The sequence below is a fragment of the Peromyscus maniculatus genome, chromosome 22, assembly GCF_049852395.1.
Source record: "Peromyscus maniculatus bairdii isolate BWxNUB_F1_BW_parent chromosome 22, HU_Pman_BW_mat_3.1, whole genome shotgun sequence".
Taxonomy (NCBI): Eukaryota; Metazoa; Chordata; class Mammalia; order Rodentia; family Cricetidae; genus Peromyscus; species Peromyscus maniculatus.
Genome location: NC_134873.1, coordinates 19,488,902 through 19,508,295, shown reverse-complemented (window position 1 = coordinate 19,508,295; position 19,394 = coordinate 19,488,902). Strand labels below are relative to the sequence as shown.

General features: G+C 50.5%; 3 protein-coding genes across 9 annotated transcripts in view; 1 reads left to right on the top strand and 2 right to left on the bottom strand.

Annotated features, from left to right (window-relative positions):
* Positions 1 to 436: 436 nt before the first annotated feature.
* Ptrhd1 (peptidyl-tRNA hydrolase domain containing 1) lies at positions 437 to 2,797 on the bottom strand. The gene is made up of 2 exons (XM_006981419.4): positions 2,546 to 2,797; positions 437 to 771 (listed from the first exon to the last, which is right to left on the bottom strand). The coding sequence occupies exons 1-2, from the start codon at positions 2,795 to 2,797 to the stop codon at positions 601 to 603; spliced, it is 423 nt and encodes a 140-aa protein (XP_006981481.3). The 3' UTR covers positions 437 to 600.
* Positions 2,798 to 2,862: 65 nt separating this feature from the next.
* Positions 2,863 to 19,342, top strand: Cenpo (centromere protein O). 2 transcript variants are annotated; one of them, XM_015999972.3, is made up of 7 exons: positions 2,863 to 3,046; positions 3,161 to 3,288; positions 5,481 to 5,647; positions 10,145 to 10,262; positions 11,263 to 11,522; positions 13,050 to 13,221; positions 14,038 to 19,342. In XM_015999972.3, the coding sequence occupies exons 2-7, from the start codon at positions 3,243 to 3,245 to the stop codon at positions 14,172 to 14,174; spliced, it is 900 nt and encodes a 299-aa protein (XP_015855458.1). In that variant the 5' UTR covers positions 2,863 to 3,046; positions 3,161 to 3,242; the 3' UTR covers positions 14,175 to 19,342. The 2 variants fall into 2 exon arrangements, with proteins under 2 accessions (XP_015855458.1, XP_042122683.1); XM_042266749.2 differs by having other exon boundaries at positions 2,863 to 3,041; positions 14,038 to 14,653.
* Positions 15,152 to 19,394, bottom strand: part of Adcy3 (adenylate cyclase 3) — an 80,496-nt gene continuing 76,253 nt past the window's right edge. For 5 of the 6 annotated variants that reach the window (XM_015999969.3, XM_076559102.1, XM_015999968.3 and 2 more), the window contains 5 exons: positions 18,470 to 18,616; positions 17,881 to 18,000; positions 17,133 to 17,256; positions 16,602 to 16,726; positions 15,152 to 16,141 (listed from right to left, as the gene is read on the bottom strand). In XM_015999969.3, the coding sequence (XP_015855455.1) occupies positions 15,959 to 16,141; positions 16,602 to 16,726; positions 17,133 to 17,256; positions 17,881 to 18,000; positions 18,470 to 18,616 (699 nt within the window). In that variant the 3' untranslated portion in view covers positions 15,152 to 15,958. Of the gene's footprint in view, positions 16,142 to 16,601; positions 16,727 to 17,132; positions 17,257 to 17,880; positions 18,001 to 18,364; positions 18,617 to 19,394 lie in introns of those variants that run through there. The other variant, XM_076559103.1, reaches the window with a different exon arrangement.

Below are 19,394 nucleotides of genomic sequence, written 5' to 3'. Positions count from 1 at the left end.
CCTTTGATCCCAGCACTCAGGAGGCAGAGCCAGGTGGATCTCTGTGAGTTCGAGGCCAGCCTGGTCTACAGGTGCGAGATGCAGGACAGGCACCAGAACGACACAGAGAAACCCTGTCTCGGAAAAGAACCAAAATTTTTTTTTTTAAAAGACTGTGAAGGCGTGTGTGTTTAACTGAATTTATGAGGCAGCAAAGAGGGGAAGAATAGGAACATTCTGTTACTGCACTAAAGACTGGCGGCCAGCGATTGGGAAGCAGGAGGGGATGGGATAGGTAACATGTTAAACCTGGGTGATTAGAAGAGGTCTATTATTCCAAATCATACATACCTACATATATATCTATCTTCTGTTTAAGCAATGCCCCACAGATAATATTGCTGCTTACCAGCTTCTCTTGCTTGACCTTGGTGGCAATAATTAAGATAATAGGAAGTACTTGTTAATGATGGCTTTAATCTGAATTTGGGCTAGCTCTTAAGAAACCATCATAACTGGAGGGGAAGAGCACATCAACATTGAAAGGAGTCCACAGCGCTTCAGGATAGGGAGCATTTGGCTCCCGGACCCAGCTGGCATCCAGTTCTACCGGAACAGTAGTCACTTGAACAATCGGAACTTCTTCAAGTACTGGCTCACTTCTTCCTTGGGGTACGGCCTGAGGGCGATGCATGTGGCAATGTTCTCTGGCTGCTCCAGCCACAGCATGTGGTCGATGTCCTTCTGCTGCAGGGTCTCGGCCAGCTCCTTCAAGGTGGTCTCATCAGCAGCCTACAAGTTGTAGAACACAAAACCCTGACTGAATGACCCAGTTAGGAAGTGTCAGAGGGTCGCAAAAGGGTGGAGGGTCTCTGAAACTAGAGATGTGGTTCCACTGAAGAATTATATAGCATCAGTTTCATCCCCTAGTTTGCTATCCCCACTCCTCTTTAGGATCCTGTTTTTTGTTTGCTTGCTTGCTTGCTTGTTTGTTTTTTGAGACAGGGTTTCTTTGTGTACTCTTGGCTGTCCTAGGACTAACTCTGTAAACCAGGCTGGCCTCGAACTCACAGAGATCCGCCTGGCTCTGCCTCCCGAGTGCTGAGATAAAGGTGTGCACCATCACCAGCCTGGTCTACAGAGAGAGATCCAGGAAAGGCACAAAGCTACACAGAGAAACCCTGTCTCAAAAAAACAAACAAACAAACAAATAAATAAATAATTAAAGGAAAGCTGGGTGGTGGTGGTGGTGGCGGCGGCGGCGGCGGCGGCGGCGGCGGCGCACGCCTTTGATCCCAGCACTCGGGAGGCAGAGCCAGGCAGATCTCTGTGAGTTCGAGGCCAGCCTGGTTTAGAGTTAGTCCTAGGACAGCCAAGCGTACACAAAGAAACCCTGTCTCAAAAAAAAAAAAAAAAAAAAAATTACACCTGCAAGGTCATTTGCTACTGTTTTTTCCCACTGGAATTAGAAAGTGGCCACTTTACCTTTTCTTCCCTACTTAAGGGCTCTCTCTGTGAAAACAGATGTTTGGGTGTAGTTTGTGCCTAATCCAGAGTAAGAAGTCTCCACTGTGTGGGGCTGGTTGGGGAGTGTGTGTGTGTGTGTGGGGGGGGTGGTCTCCTTGATCTAGCAGGAGGGTTTCTGGTAAATATACTCCTTAAGAGTTAGCCCAGGAGCTGAAGAGAAGGCTCAGTCTCCAGGGACTACTGCTCTAACAGAGGTCCAGAGTTTGCTCCTCAGTACCCACGATGGGTTGCTCTCCCAGCCTGTAACTACAGCTCCAGAAGATCCTACACCCTCTTCTGTCTTCCAAGCATACCTGCACTCATGTGCATATACCCACACACAGACACACACACAATTTTAATTATCTTTTTAATAATATTTCAAGTTGACCCAATAGGCGTGTAGGGCACCTGGATGGGAAAGCACCCCTCAGAAAGCTGAGTGCAGATCTACGCAGGCAGGTTGGCACAGTGGTCCCTTGGGCCATTGTTCCTCCATTCTCACGCCCCGACAAGTGTTTTCTTGCACACTTGTCTCTCTAGAGAAGCGGGTGCTATGTAAATGGCAGGGTCATAAGACGGGAGGCTCAGAGTTTCTGAAAAATAGAGGCCTCTTCCCAGCTCACTGAGCGTCTCTCTCCTTCTTAACAAGCGGCCTCTAATGCCCTGACCAACCATATTTATTAAGGCAGTGGTACTTTTAGGCGCAGCTTTAAAAGGCATGGCTGGTGCACAGGTTGAAGAAAGGACCGCGCTTGCCCAGCTCCGCCCTCGCAGGGAATCTAAGGGACGCGGGAACAACCCGTTTCTGGCGGAACCAGCAGTGCTGAGACGCCTGCGACGGCGGGGTTTATGTCCGCTCTTCGCGGTCACGCCCTTCCCGGGAAGGTTCACTGCGCAGCCGCTCAAGACGCAGACCATTCCCCAAACTCCTAAAGATCCCTCCAACCACTTTGCCGTACCTACTCCCGGAAGCCAAGGTTTGGGCCCCAGTAGACCTACTTCCGGCCTCTGCACGCCCCTCCCTTAACTTCCTTCCGGGTACGCGCCGCCGACTCACCTCGAGAACCACCTTGCGCATGCGCCCCAGCTCCCGGAGGTACGCTACCGTGTGCGGATGGTCTCGGTGAAGGTGCAAGGCCGCGGTGGCGGCGTGACAGGCCTGCGCCACCAGTGCGCCCGTGGGCCAGGAGAAAGGCGCCTGCGCTAGGTCCTTTCGTAACACTAAGTACTGCACAAGGATCTGCGGCTCCGCCCCGGAGCCTGCCATCCTCCCGACCATCTGAATGGCCGTGCTTACTCTGCGGTGCATGCTGGGACGTGGGTGGAGCCGTGGGCGCCGCCATGTCTTTGTACGGCGGAAAGCGCAAAGCATGCTGGGGTCGGTGGGGGGGGTGCGGTTTTTTTGAAGACGCCCGGGGCGGGAATCCTTAAACTGGATCCCGAAGGAGGATGCCCCGAAGAGAAAGCAAGACTCGGCGGTAGACGGAGTGGCCGTCCTGCACAGCGCCTTCGGTGTTCGGGGGAAGCCCGGCTGCATCGCAGTGGCCGCGGCGGTGAGGTCGGCGTGGATGGACGCATCTGACAAGGACCGGGCAAGGGAGGCGGGCGGGGACACCTTGTTGATCCCCGAGTGGCCATAGAGAGATGATCGTTTGTCCCTTCCTGTTTACAGGGAAGGGCGTCTGGGTCCAGGTTAAACTTGCCCTGCCCGGCCCGCTTCGTAGGAAACAAGCACTTGAGACGCGGAAGAGGAGATGGAGTCTGCGAATTCTGTGTGTCAAGGCGGAGAGGGCAAAGGAGGTATTGAGAGGGTTGGCCTTCCCTGTTCCGCAGTAAGATCTCTTTCCAGACCTTATTTCAGAGTTGTTGCCGCAGTGGGCCTTTACCTCTGTTGATTAGATGGTATGGGTTTGAGTCAGGGCTCTGCCTTTATAAATACTGTGATTTGGGCGCATTACTTAATAGTTCTGCTTCAGTTTCTTCCTCCCTCTTTCCCTCCTTTCTTTTATTTTTAAATTTTTAATGTGAGGTAATAAGCGACGCGTGGGTTGAAATTGTTACTTAGAAACTTGAAAGTGAGTTTGATGACATAATGTGTTAAAACTGTGCTGCGCACTCGGGAGGCAGAGGCAGGCGGATCTCTCTGAGTTCGAGGCCAGCCTGGTCTACAGAGCGAGATCCAGGAAAAGCGCAAAGCTACACCGAGAAACCCTGTCTCGGAAAAAAAAAAAAAAAAAAAAAAACCCTGCTGCGGTCGCATGGGATCCATACTCTGGATGATGGTTCTCAACCTGTGGGTCACGACTCCCTCAACAGACCTCCGTCTCCAAAATTATTTACATTCCGATTCATAACGGTAGCAAAATTACTTATGATGGGGGGGGGGGTCACCCCAACATGAGGAACTGTATTAAAAGGTCGAAGCACCAGGAGGGTTGAAAAGCACTGGTCTAGAACTAAATAACTGTATCCCAAGTTGGCCTGGAACGCTACAGTGATCCCTCCACCTCACTTCTGTCTACCTGTCTCAGACAAGTCACATGTGAGAAAGTCTGTGAACGCTGAGCAGACCCAGCCTGGTCAGCAGTTCTAACAGTCTGCTTGTCAACTCTGACATCCAAAAGATGGAAACATTTGGCTAGTGCCATGTGGCTTTTCTCCCTCTGCCTGGTCATTGCAGCTGTTGGTTGTATGAGCCTGGAGAGGAATGGGATACAGCAGAGAAAAGTGGAAATACCTGTGCTGAGTGAGGCGCCTGGGGAACTAAGACAGGAGTCAGTGAGTAACCATAAGAAAAGCAGGTGAAATGTGATGGTGCTGCACAGTGTGGGTCTTTTGAGCTTGTGCAAGTTTGTTTTTTTTAATGAGATAGACTAGTAATTGATGTCTAGCCTTGACTTAGCTCATAGGTGAATGACCTAAGTGTGGGCTGTCCCAAGGCAAGTGAACAGATGTCTGTGTCTGTATGTTCGTTCTTGTGAACCCTGCAAAGTGGATACTGGATCTGCTTTAGGAACCTAGTTACACGGTCTTAATGTCAGAAGCATAGGACGTCTGTAGGGAGATTTCGTGTGCCTGTGGTAACGCTGTGGAGGCTCGTCCTTTTCCACCCTGAACGTGTGCTTCTGTGATAAACAGGCTTGGAGGGAGTGCAGTTGCTGCCCACAAAGCAAGGAGCACCCAGACCAGAGTCTCCTGTTCTCCTTTAGTGTCCTGATTCGGGAGTGCTTTTCCACCAGTGTTCAACAGAGCGGTTGGTGGTCTCTGGTTTGCTTGTCTGGTCCTCTGGTTTTACAAATTTATGGCAGGTGGGTGGCCCACACCTTTAATCCCAGCACTCTGGTAGAGGCAGGTGGATCTCTGTGAGTTCAAGGCCAGCCATATAGGAGAGGTCCTGTCTCAATCAATTTCTTTATTTAACAATTTAGCTGGCTCTCAGAGCCTAGTTAAAGGAGACATCTATTGTGGTGACTGTTTATTGTTGTCAACTTGATACGCCTGTGAAGAGGGAACCTCAGCTGAGGGATTACCTCATCAGATTGGTCTGTGGGCATTTCTTTAGGACTTTTTTTTTTTTAATTGCTAATAGATGGAGGAGGGCCCACCCCACTGTAGGTGGAAGGGCCCCTGGGCAGGTGGTCCTGGGTGTGTGTCTGACGGCTAGCTGAGCAGGAGAAAGCGGGTCAGGAAGTGTGTTCCTCCACGGTCTCTGCTTTAGATCCCACCCTGAGTTCCTGTCTCCCCCGGGCAGATGGTTCTGGTGGTCAAAGAAAGCAAACTGTGTTTGCTCCAGCAGTTCCTGCCGTCGGTTTCTGTGACTCCTCCCCAGGATGGGTGTGACCTGTAAGATGAAGTAGTGCTTTCCTCCCGAAGTGGCTGGTTTGGAACAGTGTGTGGCCCAGCAGACCGTTACTTCTTGGTGTGTGCGCTTTGCCCGTTAAACCCTTGTCTAATGGTGAAGTTTTTTTTTTTTTTTCTTTTCATTTTCTTAGGTGTTTTAGCTCACTTGGAAAGACTAGAGGCTCAAATGAAGAGATCGGATAGAAAGTCTGAAGAGCCGGCAGCTCACACAAAGGAACGTTCTCTTAGAGCCAAGATTCAGGAGCTGCGGAGACAGCGAGATCAGCTGAGGGCTGAAGTGAAGCGACGGCAAACCAGAGTGAGTAGAAAGCCTCTCCAGGGGTGTGAGGATCAGCTACAATCTGGGAATCGGTAAACCGGGATCACGTGCTTTATTCGGGATCATGCCGGCATGAGTTCAAGTCTTTTATTCTCTTCAAGTAGTCAGACCTGCGGAGATACAGCCAGGCCTGTTGACTAATAATGGTCAGGTGGCGATGAAGAGGCAGGCGAGCTCTCTGTGACAATCCCCTCTGCCTTTTCTCACAGACACCTGACCTGGTGCCTCAGCCTCAGCAGATCTAAGTCATTTATCATTTTCCCGTGGGTGCCAATGTTCCGTCACCCGGTCTCAGAATTTCGCAGTGAACACCGGCCATCTCTTCTTTCTGGTGTCCACTCTAGCTGAGGTCCGGTCAGCAGATCTGTCCAGTGGTCCTTTCTGCTGTCTGTACTTCTCGGCCGTACATTAAATATTATCAACACACGTGGTAAACCACCTACCAGGCGGGTTGGATCCTAGGATAATTACAGTAGTTTGGGGGTCTCTTAATAGTTCCATTTTCCCACTAAATCCTGCAGGGCCAAGAAAATGTTACAAAATGTCACATTCGTCCCCTGCCCAAATCCGGGCAGCAACCACTCACTCGATGCCCATCCTTACCCAAGGCCAGCCTTCCCTCCGGTTCCCTCTCTTCTTCCCTTCCCACTCTTCCTCCTTTTCTTTAGTTTGCTTTTTATTGAATGTAATGTGGAGAGGCCAGTGAGCATCTTAAGGGAATCCAGCCAGCTCTCTGCCAGAAGTGAAAACTTAGGATAGTACCAGTACCCCAGAATTAGCCTCTTGCCTCCTGTTGTTAATCATGCCTTTTGGTGTAACCACCGATCCAGTTTCTGGTAAGAATGGTTTTACCAGGGGGCAGGAGAGATGGCTCAGAGGTGAAGAGCACTGGCTGCTCTTCCAGAGGTCCTGAGTTCAATTCTCAGCAACCACGTGTTGGCTCACAACCATCTGTAATGAGATCTGGTGCCCTCTTCTGGCATGCAGGAATGCATGCAAGGCAGAACACTGTATACATAATAAATATATAAACCTTTAAGAAAAGAAAGGTTTTACCTGATTTTGAACAGTGTTTTGGATCTTGCTACTTAACCAGGTTTGAATTCACTCTGACCCAGGCCACACTAGACCATGCAGTCTTCCTGGCTCAGGCTCACAGGGCCACTACACTTGAACTCCATACAGCTATAGACCATAAACTCTCCTGTCTTGCTTGTTTTGCTGAGCGGTACAGTCTTTGAGACTGGCTCAGACCATCACCGCTGTGAGGCAGTTTTGTTTCCTGACTGTTACGGTTTACCTGAAGAGGTTTAACAGAAGAGGGCGCCAGATCTCATTACACATGGTCATGAGCCACCTTGTGGTTGCTGGGAATTGAACCCAGGTCCTCTGGAAGAGCAGCCAGTGCTCTTAACCACTGAGCCATCTCTCCAGCCCTAAACCTAGTTTTTAAAAAGCACCCTGCTGGTCATGGTGGCACAGGCCTTGTAATGCCAACACTTGGGAGATCAAGAGAGAAAGATCCAGAGTTCAGGACCAGCCTGGCTATCATGACCCAAGCTGTTTGTAGTTTGGTAACCCCTGAAGTGTGTGGTTTTGTCTTTTAGATGTTTTCCTGAGTGTGTTGTTGTATACATTTGAAGGCCAGGTATGGCACACACCTTTAAACCCAGCACTCTTGAGGCAGAGGCAGGTGGATCTCTGTGAGTTTGAAGCCAGCCTGCTTTACATAGTGAGTTCCTGGACAACCAGAGCCACGTGATAGACCCTATCTCAAAAAAGAAAAAAAAAAAATACTTTTGACCTTATTTGGAGTCTAAATTAAGTTGGACATCATTTTTGTTCATGCTTTAAGGATGTCATCTATATCTCCAGGCCCACATTTTCAAGATTAAGCATTAATCTTATTAGGTGATATTCTTGTTTGTGTGTGGTTTCTTTTTCTTTTTTCTTTTCTTTTTTTTTTCTTTCAGCTTTATATTCTCTGTCTTTGGTGTTTGAGAGTTTTATGTCATAATGAGGTCAGGTATGATGTTCTTTATTTGGTTTGGTGATGCTTAAATTCATACTTGAAGTTTTTCATTTATTGAAAAATGTGACCATATTATCATTTCAAGTAATGCATCAGTGGCATTCTTTGCCATGTTTCTGGGATTCCCAGGGATTGTGGGGTTTTTGTTTTGTTTTAGTTTGTATGTTTTCCTGTAACAGATCTATACTGATTTTCTAATCTTATTTTTGCTTTCATGCTTGTTTTAATAAATATTTAAAAAATACCCGTTTCATTTAACCACCCTTTCTTTCTCTCTCTCTCTCTCTCTCTCTCTTTCTCTCTCTCTCTCTCTCTCTCTCTCTCTCTCTCTCTCTCTCTCTCTCTCTCTCTTTCTTTCTTTTTTTTCAAGACAGGATTTCTCTGTAGTTTTGGTGCCTGTCCTGGATCTCACTCTGTAGACAAGGCTGGCTTCGAACTCACAGAGATCCACCTAGCTCTGCCTCCCGAGTGCTGGGATTAAAAGTGTGCACCACCACTGCCAGACTTAATCACCTTTTCTTAATATTATTTCTTTTTTGGTGTTTTTTTCCAGCATCTGTTAATTACACATGATGGGCTTCATCTGACATTTTCATGTGTCTGTGTAGTACTCCCTTACCCTTTGTCCCCACCCCCACCCCCTTTTCCCAACCTGTCCCCTTCTACTTTCATGGTTTTTTGTTTTTTTGTTTTTCAAGGCAGTGACCCAGTGGCTTTCACTGGGTTGCTTCTAAGGGTATGGGTAAGGGTTTGTTTCCAAAAGTATGTGCACCGTACCGGTGGCTTTGTCACTGAAGAAAACGTCTCTCCATCCCCCATCAATCGCTGTGTATAATCCTTAGGAAGGTGTGGGAGCCCATGAGCCCTTTCCCTTCCGTTATAGCCGTGGCTCTCAACCTTCCCAAAGCTGCGACCCTTTCATACCGTTCCTCATGCTGTGCTGACTCCAACCATAAAACTATTTTGTTGCTGCTTCATAACTGTAATTTTGCTACTGTTGTGAATCATAATGAAAATATCTGTTTTCTGATGGTTTTAGGTGACCCCTGTGAGAGGGTCATTTGACCCCCAGCCCCACCCCCCTATCACAACCCACAGGTTGAGAACTGGTGCTCTAGACTGTCAAGTGGACAGAACCACCCATCAGTGTAGTGTGCTTGCTAATTTTTCCTATGATGAGTATGAGAAAAACATTAGAAGGGTTCTGAGTTAGGTTGCCCTCCTCCAGAGACTTGAGTTCTGGCTTCCCAGCAGGCGGCTAGCGCACGGCTGCTGAGGTGGTCTGGCTCTCCTTTGTCCTTAGTCCTAGGGTGCAGCCCTTCCCCAGTCACCAGTTTGAAAGTGTGCTGGGGACAGGTCTGTCTTCGGCTGCGCCTTATAACCATGAGCAGGTTCTCTTTGTGACGGTCCTTAGACCCCAGCCACACAGTGCCGGTCTGGACTTAGCAAGTGCCAGGACAGATGGTGTGTGCGGACGTGGGTTCCCTTCCCGGTGGGATCTTGGCTACCCCGGCAGCGTTGGTCTTCCGTGGTCCCCCACACAGTGAAAGTACACCTTGAAATGCAGACGGGCGCATGCTCTGAGTGAAGGGGGACTGCAGGAGAGCCAGCTTCTTCAAAAGCACTTGGTCGAGGTGGTTTATCTTCTCAATCCTGTTTGGGTTTCAATAATGCCTTCAGACCGTTTTCTGTTTGCTGGTGTAGCTCACCCGCTTGCACGCTTACCTCTGAGGAAAAGGTAGCTGCTCACCCGCTTGCACACTTACCTCTGAGGAAAAGGTAGCTGCTCACCCGCTTGCACACCTACCTCTCAGGAAAAGGTAGCTGCTCACCTGCTTGCACACTTACCTCTCAGGAAAAGGTAGCTGCTCACCCGCTTGCACACTTACCTCTGAGGAAAAGGTAGCTGCTCACCTGCTTGCACACTTACCTCTCAGGAAAAGGTAGCTGCTCACCTGCTTGCACACTTACCTCTCAGGAAAAGGTAGCTGCTCACCCGCTTGCACACCTACCTCTCAGGAAAAGGTAGCTGCTCACCTGCTTGCACACCTACCTCTCAGGAAAAGGTAGCGGCCAGTGCGAGTCTGCGTCCTGGCCCCGAAACCCTCCAGTCTGGCCCGGACCAGCTCTCCCAGCTTTGCCTTGCCGTCTGTCTGTCTGTCTTGTCCACCCATGCTCACCCTAGACGTCGTTCACACCCTTTTCTCGCTCCCCTGCGGTCCTCTCCACTGCCGTCAGAAGCCTGGTTCATTAGCTGGCAGTTTCCACTCCGATTCCTCCCATCCTGACCTCCATCCTCTCCCTCTGCTGTCGGTCACAGCACCATCTGAGCGGTCACAGATGCCTTACAGGATAGAGAAGCTGCCCTGTTTTCATACAGTCCAACGGTGGCCCAGACCTGTGGTACCCTGTGGTAACAGTCAGCTTTGCTGCATATCCCGCAGGTTAAAGCATCTTCAGCCAATGAAGACTTAAACCAAACCGTGGAGATCAGTGAGCAGGAGGTTCTGGAAAGGCAGTGGGGAAACGTGAAAGCCATCCTGCAGGCCTATCGGTTTACAGGTAGGCCTTTGTTCTGATCTGCTCATTAGGTTTTTTTTTTGAGACAGGGTTTCTCCGTGTTGTTTTGGTGCCTGTCCTGGAACTCGTTCTGTAGCCCAGGCTGGCCTCGAACTCACAGAGATCGGCCTGCCTCTGCCTCCCGAGTGCTGGGATTAAAGGCGTGTGCCACCGCCGCCCGGCTAGACTGTTTTTTGTTGGCTAGCTGTATGTATTATTAGGCCAGACTTGGTTCCTGAGAACTTACTGGCACACCCCGCCATGCACGCACAAGCTGGCCTGCTGCCTTGTGGGCCTGTCTACCTGAAGATCGGCCTCCTTAGACAGTACAAGATTGGTGGCCGCCGAAACTATTTCTTTTCTTGATACTCGTTTGTTAGACCTTCTCCTGCAGTAGTTGTCAACCTGTGAGGCGTGACCCCCTTTAGGGGGAGGGGTTGAACAACCCTTTCGCAGGGGTCGCATGTCCGATATTTACATTATGATGCAAAATCGCAGCTATGAAGTAGCAGTGAAAATAATGTCGTGGCAGGGGTGACCTCACATGAGGGTCCGTCCTAAAGGGCTGCAGCGTTAGGAAGGTTTCCCGCTTGCCCGTGTTAGGGGAGTGGTTTGAGCTTCAGATCTGTTACATCATCAATAGGAGTTTGTTCTTCATCTGTGCCACAGAGGACTGTGGGAAGAATAGAGTAAGGACTATCATAAACTAGAAGCCAGGGACTATAAAGAATACACCGAATAAAATCCTCTCATTTTTCCCTCAGTATTTGATATTAGGGTGTCTCCTCACTTCCCCATCTTTCCGTAATTTTAACCACTTGGGCTCATGTGAACACTCACGGCAGGGCGTGGGGTGGAGTGTCTGATACCTTTCATTTGGCTGGCACTGTGCACATTGTGTGTCGATATCCCAGGCCGTCTGCAGGCTGCTAGAGTGCCCAGACAGCAGCCTACGGCCTGTGATGGGCATCTGAGAGGTGGTGTTGTCTCACTGTCTGCCCAGGGCTCAGCGGGAAGCTGACCAGCCGCGGAGTCTGTGTGTGCATTAGCACTGCCTTCGAAGGGAACCTCCTGGAGTCCTACTTTGTCGACCTCGTCATAGGGAAGCCACTCCGGATACACCACCATTCCATCCCAGCCTTCATCCCTCTAGAAAAGATAGCCAGGGCATACCTACAGACTGATATCCAGCGCTTCCTGTTCAGTCTCTGCGAGCACCTGAATGCCTACGCAGGGAGGAAGTACCAGACAGACCAACTGGAGGTATTTGTGTCCGATTTTATTGTCCGTGACAGACTTCAAAGGAAGAAAGAATATGCTTTCTTTTTCTTTTTCTTTCTTTCTTTTTTTTCTTTTTTTTTTTTTTTTTTTTTTTTTTTTTTTTTTTTTTGGTTTTTTCGAGACAGGGTTTCTCTGTGTAGCTTTGCGCCTTTCCTGGAGCTCACTTGGTAGCCCAGGCTGGCCTCGAACTCACAAAGATCCGCCTGGCTCTGCCTCCCGAGTGCTGGGATTAAAGGCGTGCGCCACCACGCCCGGCTTTCTTTTTTTTCTTTTAAGACAGGTTTCTCTGTATAACAGCTCAGGCTGTCCTGGAGCTCACCTTGTAGACAGGCTGACCTGGAACTCAGAGATCCTCCGCCTCTGCCTCCTGATTACTGGGATTAAAGGCATGCGCCACCACTACTTGGCTAAGAGCGTGGCTTTTTGTTTTTTTGTTTTGTTTTTATTTATTTATTTATTTTTTTAAGAGCGTGCTTTCTTAAAGATTTATTTTTGAGACAAGAGATTTTTTCAATCCTAGCTGGTCTTGAACTTGGGCCAATATACTGGTCTCTGCCTCCTAAATGCTGGGATTACAAGTGTGTGCCAGCATAGCTGATTTTGTTTTTATTATTTATATATAAATTTATTTTTTGCAAGGCTGGAGGCCTTGTGCCTGATGGAAAGTACTCTGCCACTAAGCCACACCCCAGCCCTTACATTTCCTAACGCTGAGCCAGAAGTTTGTCCATTCCCTTTACTCTGTATTTGGTTGGTTGGTTGGTTTGAAATAGGGATTCACTGTGTAGTCCAGGCTGGTCTGGAACTTACTATGAAGGCCGGGCCACCCTCATACTCAAGAGCAATCCCCCCGCCTCAGCTTCAGTGTCGATTACAGGCATGTGCCACACCGGCTTGTGTACTGGCTTTCTTATACTTGTTTCTTCCCCTCAAACAAGTTCCCTCTTTATTTCACACCCTTTTGCAACTCTCAAAGATGTTGAAAGACAGGTCTGGTTACAGGATCCCATTCCTAATGGTGACCCTCACATGTTCATCACAAGATGGAGTTGCCATGCTGTTAATTCAGCAAGGATTTTGAGCTCTGATGTTCTGTGCTCAATGTTGTGCCGACCCTAAGTGCAGGTGTTCAGTACCATAGAGGACGGACTGCTGATTTTCTTCTCCTGAACGCTAGCCCGACTTCTAAGGGTGGGAACCAGAGGCAGGAAGGAAATACAAAAGAAGGAAGTGACCTCCGTAGCTGGCAGTTCCACCTCTGCCCAGGTATCAATTAAAGAAAATGTCTTTCCGTAGAAGAGAATCTCAGTGAAACTTGGCAGAAATAGCATCTCCTCCTCCCTCTGTTCCCTCATCATTTACTGAGGTGCTTCCCACCAGACTCTCGATAGCCCTTTTGTCCCTTTGAGACAAGATTTTGTGTCGTCGGGCTGGAGAGGCCGCCCCACACCACACGGTGCCTCTGGAGCACTCATGGTCACATCCTCCCTTTATGCCTTACCCCGCCAGGCTGACTTCAGCGCCTTCCTCACTGGACCTTTGCAGAGAAACGCCCTGTGCAACTTGCTGTCCTTTACCTATAAAGTGGATCAGGGGCGCGAGACCTCCTCCTTCAGTGCCAGATTGCTGTATGAGGACCTCACAGCAACTCTCCCCACAGACGTCGCCGTGACGTGTGCAGGTACGAGGAGAAACTGCGTCCTCCAGTTTAAGCAAATGGAGGGAACCGTGTAGAGTAACATCAAGTGGACCACTTACAGCCCCTTCTCCTCACATGCTAGGAATGTTCTAAGATACAAAGAGAATTTGTTCCACAGTTTTCCTTTGTAAATGCCAAGCATCATCATCTTAGTTTTCCACGTTCCTTGCCTTTCCCAGAGTAGCCAGAATTCTTGTTTTCATGGACGTGTGTCCCCCACCCCCCCAAGATAGACAACTCAGGCAGAGTCCTGGGGTTGTCTGTGATGAAGTCAGCAGACACTTAGCCCTCTAGCGTATATTCTGTAAGGGGTGGGTTTCAGGGTTAGCCAGTAGACTTGTTTTCACTCGTGTAGAGGTACCGTAATAATCTGACATGGGCAGTAACCTTTTTAGTTTGTTATTTTTTTGGTTTTTTGAGACAGGGTTTCTCTATGTAGCTTTGCGCCTTTCCTGGAACTCACTTGGTAGCCCAGGCTGGCCTCGAACTCACAGAGATCCGCCTGGCTCTGCCTCCAGAGTGCTGGGATTAAAGGCATGCGCCGCCACCACCTGGTTTAACTTTTTTTAAAAAGCAGTAATCTGATGATGCTACAAGTTTCACACCCACACGTTTTAGATTGTTCTAGTCTCTGTTTTTTCTAAGTTCCTGTTCTCAAAATGACCTTGGTCTGTCTGGTAAGGAGCAACCTCTCCAGAGCTAGACAAAACTAAAAAGTCACATGGGTCGGGAAGAGTGGTGACCTGGTTCTGATTCCTCTGGTTGGATTAATGAGCTTGAGAGAACCTTTTCCTTTAGCGGCAGAAGCTTCGTCCGCTCGTTGGGAAGAGCACAGGACATCCCATGAAATGCTCTTCCGAGCCAAGCCCCTGCACCAGGTGTTCGCTTCATTTTCCAAGCAAGTTGAAAGGCTGGATTTGAGCCTCGTCTCCTGAACAACTCGCTATTGGGGACAACACCCGAAGTGAATCCGTCCATGCTGTCTGCAGTCCAGGACCTGTCGGCAAAGCTGTGGAGAGAGTGAGTGCTTGCCTGGACACCACCCTTGCCGTGAGACTAGACCCCCACTTGGTCGTTTGTTGAGTTCCTGTCTGTGGACACTGGGCGATCTGGACGGTCTCCTTGATTGCCTGGTCACTCGGTACAGTACTCCAGAGCATCTCTTCCTCTCTAAGTACCGGTTGATTGGCTCATATGTGTATATTCTTGCTGAGAATCAGCTCAATGGGGGGTAACTGAAGACCTTTTGTGGGCATCTCTAGCTTCTATGATTGGGCATTTAGTTCAGAAGGGAAAGTGTTTAACCCCTGCTTTGGAGTAGCATGTTCTAGGTCACTGTTTGATGGGAGAAGTACTTTTGGTAATTAGGGGTTCTTTGTATTTAATATTGTTTCCTAAATTACCTTGGTCGAGAGCTGAAGGCCTGAAGTCACTTTGAGAAATCTGCACCTCAGTCAGTGGACCTCCCCTGTCGTCTCCTCCTGCACGCTCCAGGCCTGGCTGGCTGTCCCCTCCTCTTTCCGTTCCTAAATGCTCTTAACGCCCCTTTTCCTTCCAACCATGGCTGCCGCGTGTGCAGCATGCACTGTTCCTTGGTAGACCTTCTTAACATCTGTCTAGACCTATCTGCTGCTCACGCTCTCCTGTTACAATTCCTGTTTCTCCCCTGCTAGTCCCAAGTAAGACCTTGATCCTCCACGGGCCCAGCCTTTGGGTCTCCCGGGAACTAGCTGCTTCCTGGAAATCTCCATGTATGGGAGCTCCAGCAAACTCCAGGAAGACCATAGGAGGGGTGAGCCCGCATGGGTCGCCCTACCGAGGCTTAGAATATAAGGTTCAGTCCCGTTTCCGCCCTCTAGGCACGTGGTGGGGGAGGAGGTGTCGCGGGAACAGAATTGCCACACGGGTGCCATCAAGTTGAGTAAAGCTTTTAATAAAACAGTCCTGTTCTTGGTCAACACCTGCAGACTCTCTGTTGAAGCAGTGGCGAAGGCGGCTGTAGCAAGAGCTCAGAAGACAAGGCAATATCGGAAGGCTGTCTTTAAACAGGTTAAAAATATAAATGTAGAAGATCTGTTTATATATTTTTCTTTCAGAAATCGCCCCCCCCTCCCCCTCCCAGGTGACAGGAAATATTGCACTTTTCTGCTCTCGAGACTAAGGTGACATGGGTTCCAGAAGAACCATTCAAGATTATCAGGAACGTCGGGGTAAGGGCCACTGACCTAACCGGACCGGAGGAGGCAGCCCGCCCACCCGCCCGCCTGTGGAGCTCTCCTCATCCCATGAAAAGCCCTGCTGCAGATGCCAGCCGGGCAGGGAGCCTTCTCCACACTGAGCGCTCCTCAGCAGCGCCCACCGCCCAGGCGGCTTCATCTAGCCTCTGCCGCCGCCGTCCGTCTGTCCTCCTCACAGTGGCCATGGCCTCTCGGGCTGGAGGGCTGAGCTGGAACGAAGGCTGTCCCTACGTACTATGCCTAAGACCCCTACTCTGGGGAAGCTACAGGCACAGCGAGGAGGAGGAGGAGCGGCCACCCTCAGAGCTCACGTCCACCCAGGAAGGCAGGCCGAGGAAATCGGAAACCTAAAGTCTATGGGAATGTGCACTTCGACGGTTCGGGGACACCGGGACTCGGTCAGTGGCCCTCTCCCAGAAGCCTTTCTTCACTTGTGAGACAGATCTCCCTGCCGCTGTGGACCACGGTGGGGCCGGGGCCGCTCAGGGGTTGTCCACCACTTGGTGAGGCAGTGTAACGGAGGAGCCGTTGGGGAAGGCGGCCGGCCTGTCCCGGCCCTTCAGGAAGAAGGTCAGGAGCTCCCCTTTCCCTTTGACGAAGATGGGGCCTCGCCTCACAAAGCGGAAGCCGTACTCGCGAAGGATGACCTGCGTCTCTTCCACCACCTGCACGGGGAGAACAGACAAGTTTGGAGAAGACCGGGGGGTACAGTGGTTAGGGCTCACGGGTCCAGGTGGTCCCGCTGCCTCAGTAGTGTACAGAGACGGAGTGTAGAGCGCTACCCCAGCCCACATGGGTAGATGGGAGCCGTGGACCAGCCCCAAGACATTCAGACGTCAGACGACTCTTCAAGGTCAAAGGTGCTTCAGTTGCTGTTAGCACAGGATGTCAACTCTGTACCCAAGGGCAGGCTTTTATTCACTCACAACTACTCATCTTAAGTGTTGGAAATGGACCAAAGCCCATTCTCCCTTCTGTTCAGGCTCTAGAGGCCGCAGCACACTTAACGCTTGGTCCTGTGGCCCCCAGGCCAGGGCAGTAAGGTATGGCAAAGCACCCAGGCTTCCCCTTTTATTGTAGTACTTCCTGCATTCAGCGCATGCCCAGTCCTGGTGCAGAACATACCTGGATGTTGCCCATGACCCCTGTGGATTCCATCCTGCTGGCCACATTGACTGTGTTGCCCCAGATGTCATAGTGCGGTTTCCGGGCTCCGATGACTCCAGCCAGAACCCCTCCTTTGTTCATGCCTGGGGGAGAGAGTGGAGCGTGGCCACAAGCCAAGCTTGCGTTAGCCTCTCAGAAGCTACAATTGCTCTTTCGTAGGTGCTCACGTGACCCTCCCTGGGCTCCTGATCATATAACACCTCTCTACTTGTTAAAAGTTGCTAAGTCCTGCACAGCTGGCCGTTGTGACGTACTCAGGACTATAGTGGCCAGCTTCTCTGTCACCTCCCAAAAGCAGTAGAGCCGCTCCTAACAGCCTTCTGGCAATGCCTGACTGAGGGGAGGCTGGACTGCCCTTGCACACATAGGAATTTTCCTATAGAGTGCAGAAGTAAAGGTCATCTGGGTCCCCTCCAGTTCTGTTAGTGGGCCCTTCCCTACCCATCTGTCTTGGCCCGCTGAGTGCCCCAGCACCGACGGCGCCTTTACCTATCCGCAGCATGAAGTTGTTGAATGACTGGTTGTTGATGTTGGTGAGCGTATCCTTCATGGCTAATGCAAAGTCGGCCAGGTCGGCCAAGTGCTGCCAGCGCTCCTTGTCTGACTTCTCCTCCTGTGTGGAAAAGCGATGTGACTGAGAACCATCCCGGCCGTGACCGTAGCAGCTAGGCACAGCTGCTGACGCCCTTCTTCCTTTCCTTTCCCCGAAAGGAATCCACAGCTCCTTAGGGCCAGCGTGTCACCACTGCAGAATTCATGCATCTGTGTGAGGCAGAGGCTGGGCCGAGAAGGTGGGAAGGATGCCCCGTCTCGGTGGTTTCCTCTGTGCCGGGTGACGGACTGGTTACAAGGCAGAGCTCTGTCCCCTCTCGGTGCCTCAAGATCGGAAGCCCTTGCTGGGCCACCTTCCGCTGGCTTTACTCAGCTCGTTCAGGAAGTGGAGGTGGGAAGGAAAACCAGGTGATTTAGGAACAGTGCGTGGCCCCGAGTTCCCCGTAGTTCCTTTTCTGGCCTGGAGATGACGGCAGGCTCCGTAGATTACTGGAGCTTGGTAAAGGCCATTCATTCATTCACCGGCAGCCAGGAGGATACAGTTCTCACACAGTGTGGGGGCACTGTGGGAATGAGCCCTTTGCACAAGAGTGTTCACTAACTTCATTTTCCTCGTGTCCCATGGGCTAAGGCTGGCTGCCTCTCTCTCTCCTACGCGGCTGCGTCGCCGCCTTGCTGGACTCACCTTGCTGGAGCTCGTGAAGCCATTGGTGTTGACGTCGGGGGTGACGCCCGAAGCTGCCATGTAGGTGCTGCCGATGGTTTTGATCTTGGTGATGACCCGGAATTTGGGATTGTCCAGGAGCTGAGGACAGAGTTAGAACCAAGGGAAGATGAGCGAGTTCCTATCAACTCGCCTGTTTACGAGGACCAACTAAAATGACGAAAAGACGCTTTCCCATAATGACTTTAGTCATTCCATGATCCCTTGTCACGTGATGCTCAGCCCCATTTCCCTTAACACTGAGATGGTAATCTTAGTGTTCGTGGCTAGTCCCCTCAGGTGGTGGAGCAACTAAGGAAAGATACTCAGTCTGTGTTTAATATGGGTCTGAGAGTAGGAGGAATGGGAAGTCCTTAATCCCATGAACGTGCCAGGGCAGCCCCCGGATCCCACCTCAGACCCATCAGTTCTGGACGGCTGCACAAGTCCGCTCACTATAGAACTCTCACGGGAAATGAGGCCAGCCTAGCGTACCCTGCTGCTCTGGCTTGTGCAGAAGGTCATGGGGTGTGATATAAAAGGTGTTAGCTCCATGATGGAGGCCACTCACCGAGTCAAAATCAGAGATGATCTCATTGAGGAAGCGGAGACACTCGATGCCACCGTTATTGATGCTCTCCTCGGTATAGAAGTCCGCAAAGTTGGGCAGGGAGGCAAACATGACTCCAATCTCATCGTAAGACTGGCTGTACAGCTCCTAAAAAGAGGCAAGGCCAGGCTAGGGTAAGGCGCTTGCTGTACAACTGTGAGGAACCAGAGTTGGGGCAAGCGGGCAAATCAGGACAGTGAGCCTTGGTTCAGCAAGAGCCCCTCCGTCCATATGTAGAAGGCAAAACAGTAGAGGAAAACAGCCACTGCGGAGGCCTCCATCTGAACACATGCATACGTACCACACACACACAAATAAAGACAGGGCCTGCGCATGCACTCAACTTTTTGGATTGAAAAAGCTCATTCCCACTATGAATAAAAAGATTTCCTGCTGGGCGGTGGTGGCGCACGCCTTTAGTCCCAGCACTCGCAAGGCAGAGGCATGTGGGTCTCTGAGTCTGAGGCCAGCCTGGTCTACAGAGTGAGTTCCAGGAAAGGCTCCAAAGCTACAGAGAAACCCTGTCTTTAAAAAAAAAAAAAAAAAAAAAAATCCCAGCCTTTGTAACAGCCCAGTGTGCTGGCTAGTTTGATCTCAGCTTGAGTCACTTGAGAAACAGGAACGTCAATTGAAAAAAAAAAAAAAATGCCCCTCACCCGATTGGCCTGTGGGTCAATTAGGACGTCCCAGCTCCCTATGGACTGGGCCGCCCCCAGGTAGGTGGTCTTGGGGGCTATAAGAAAGCAGGCTGAGCAAGAGGATCACCCCTCCATGGCCTCCTCCATGGGCTGCTTGCCTGGAAGTGTAAGGTGAAATAAATCCTTTCCTCCCCAAGTTGCTTATGGTGTTTCATCCCAATAACAGAAACCTCCACACGGCACCCTCT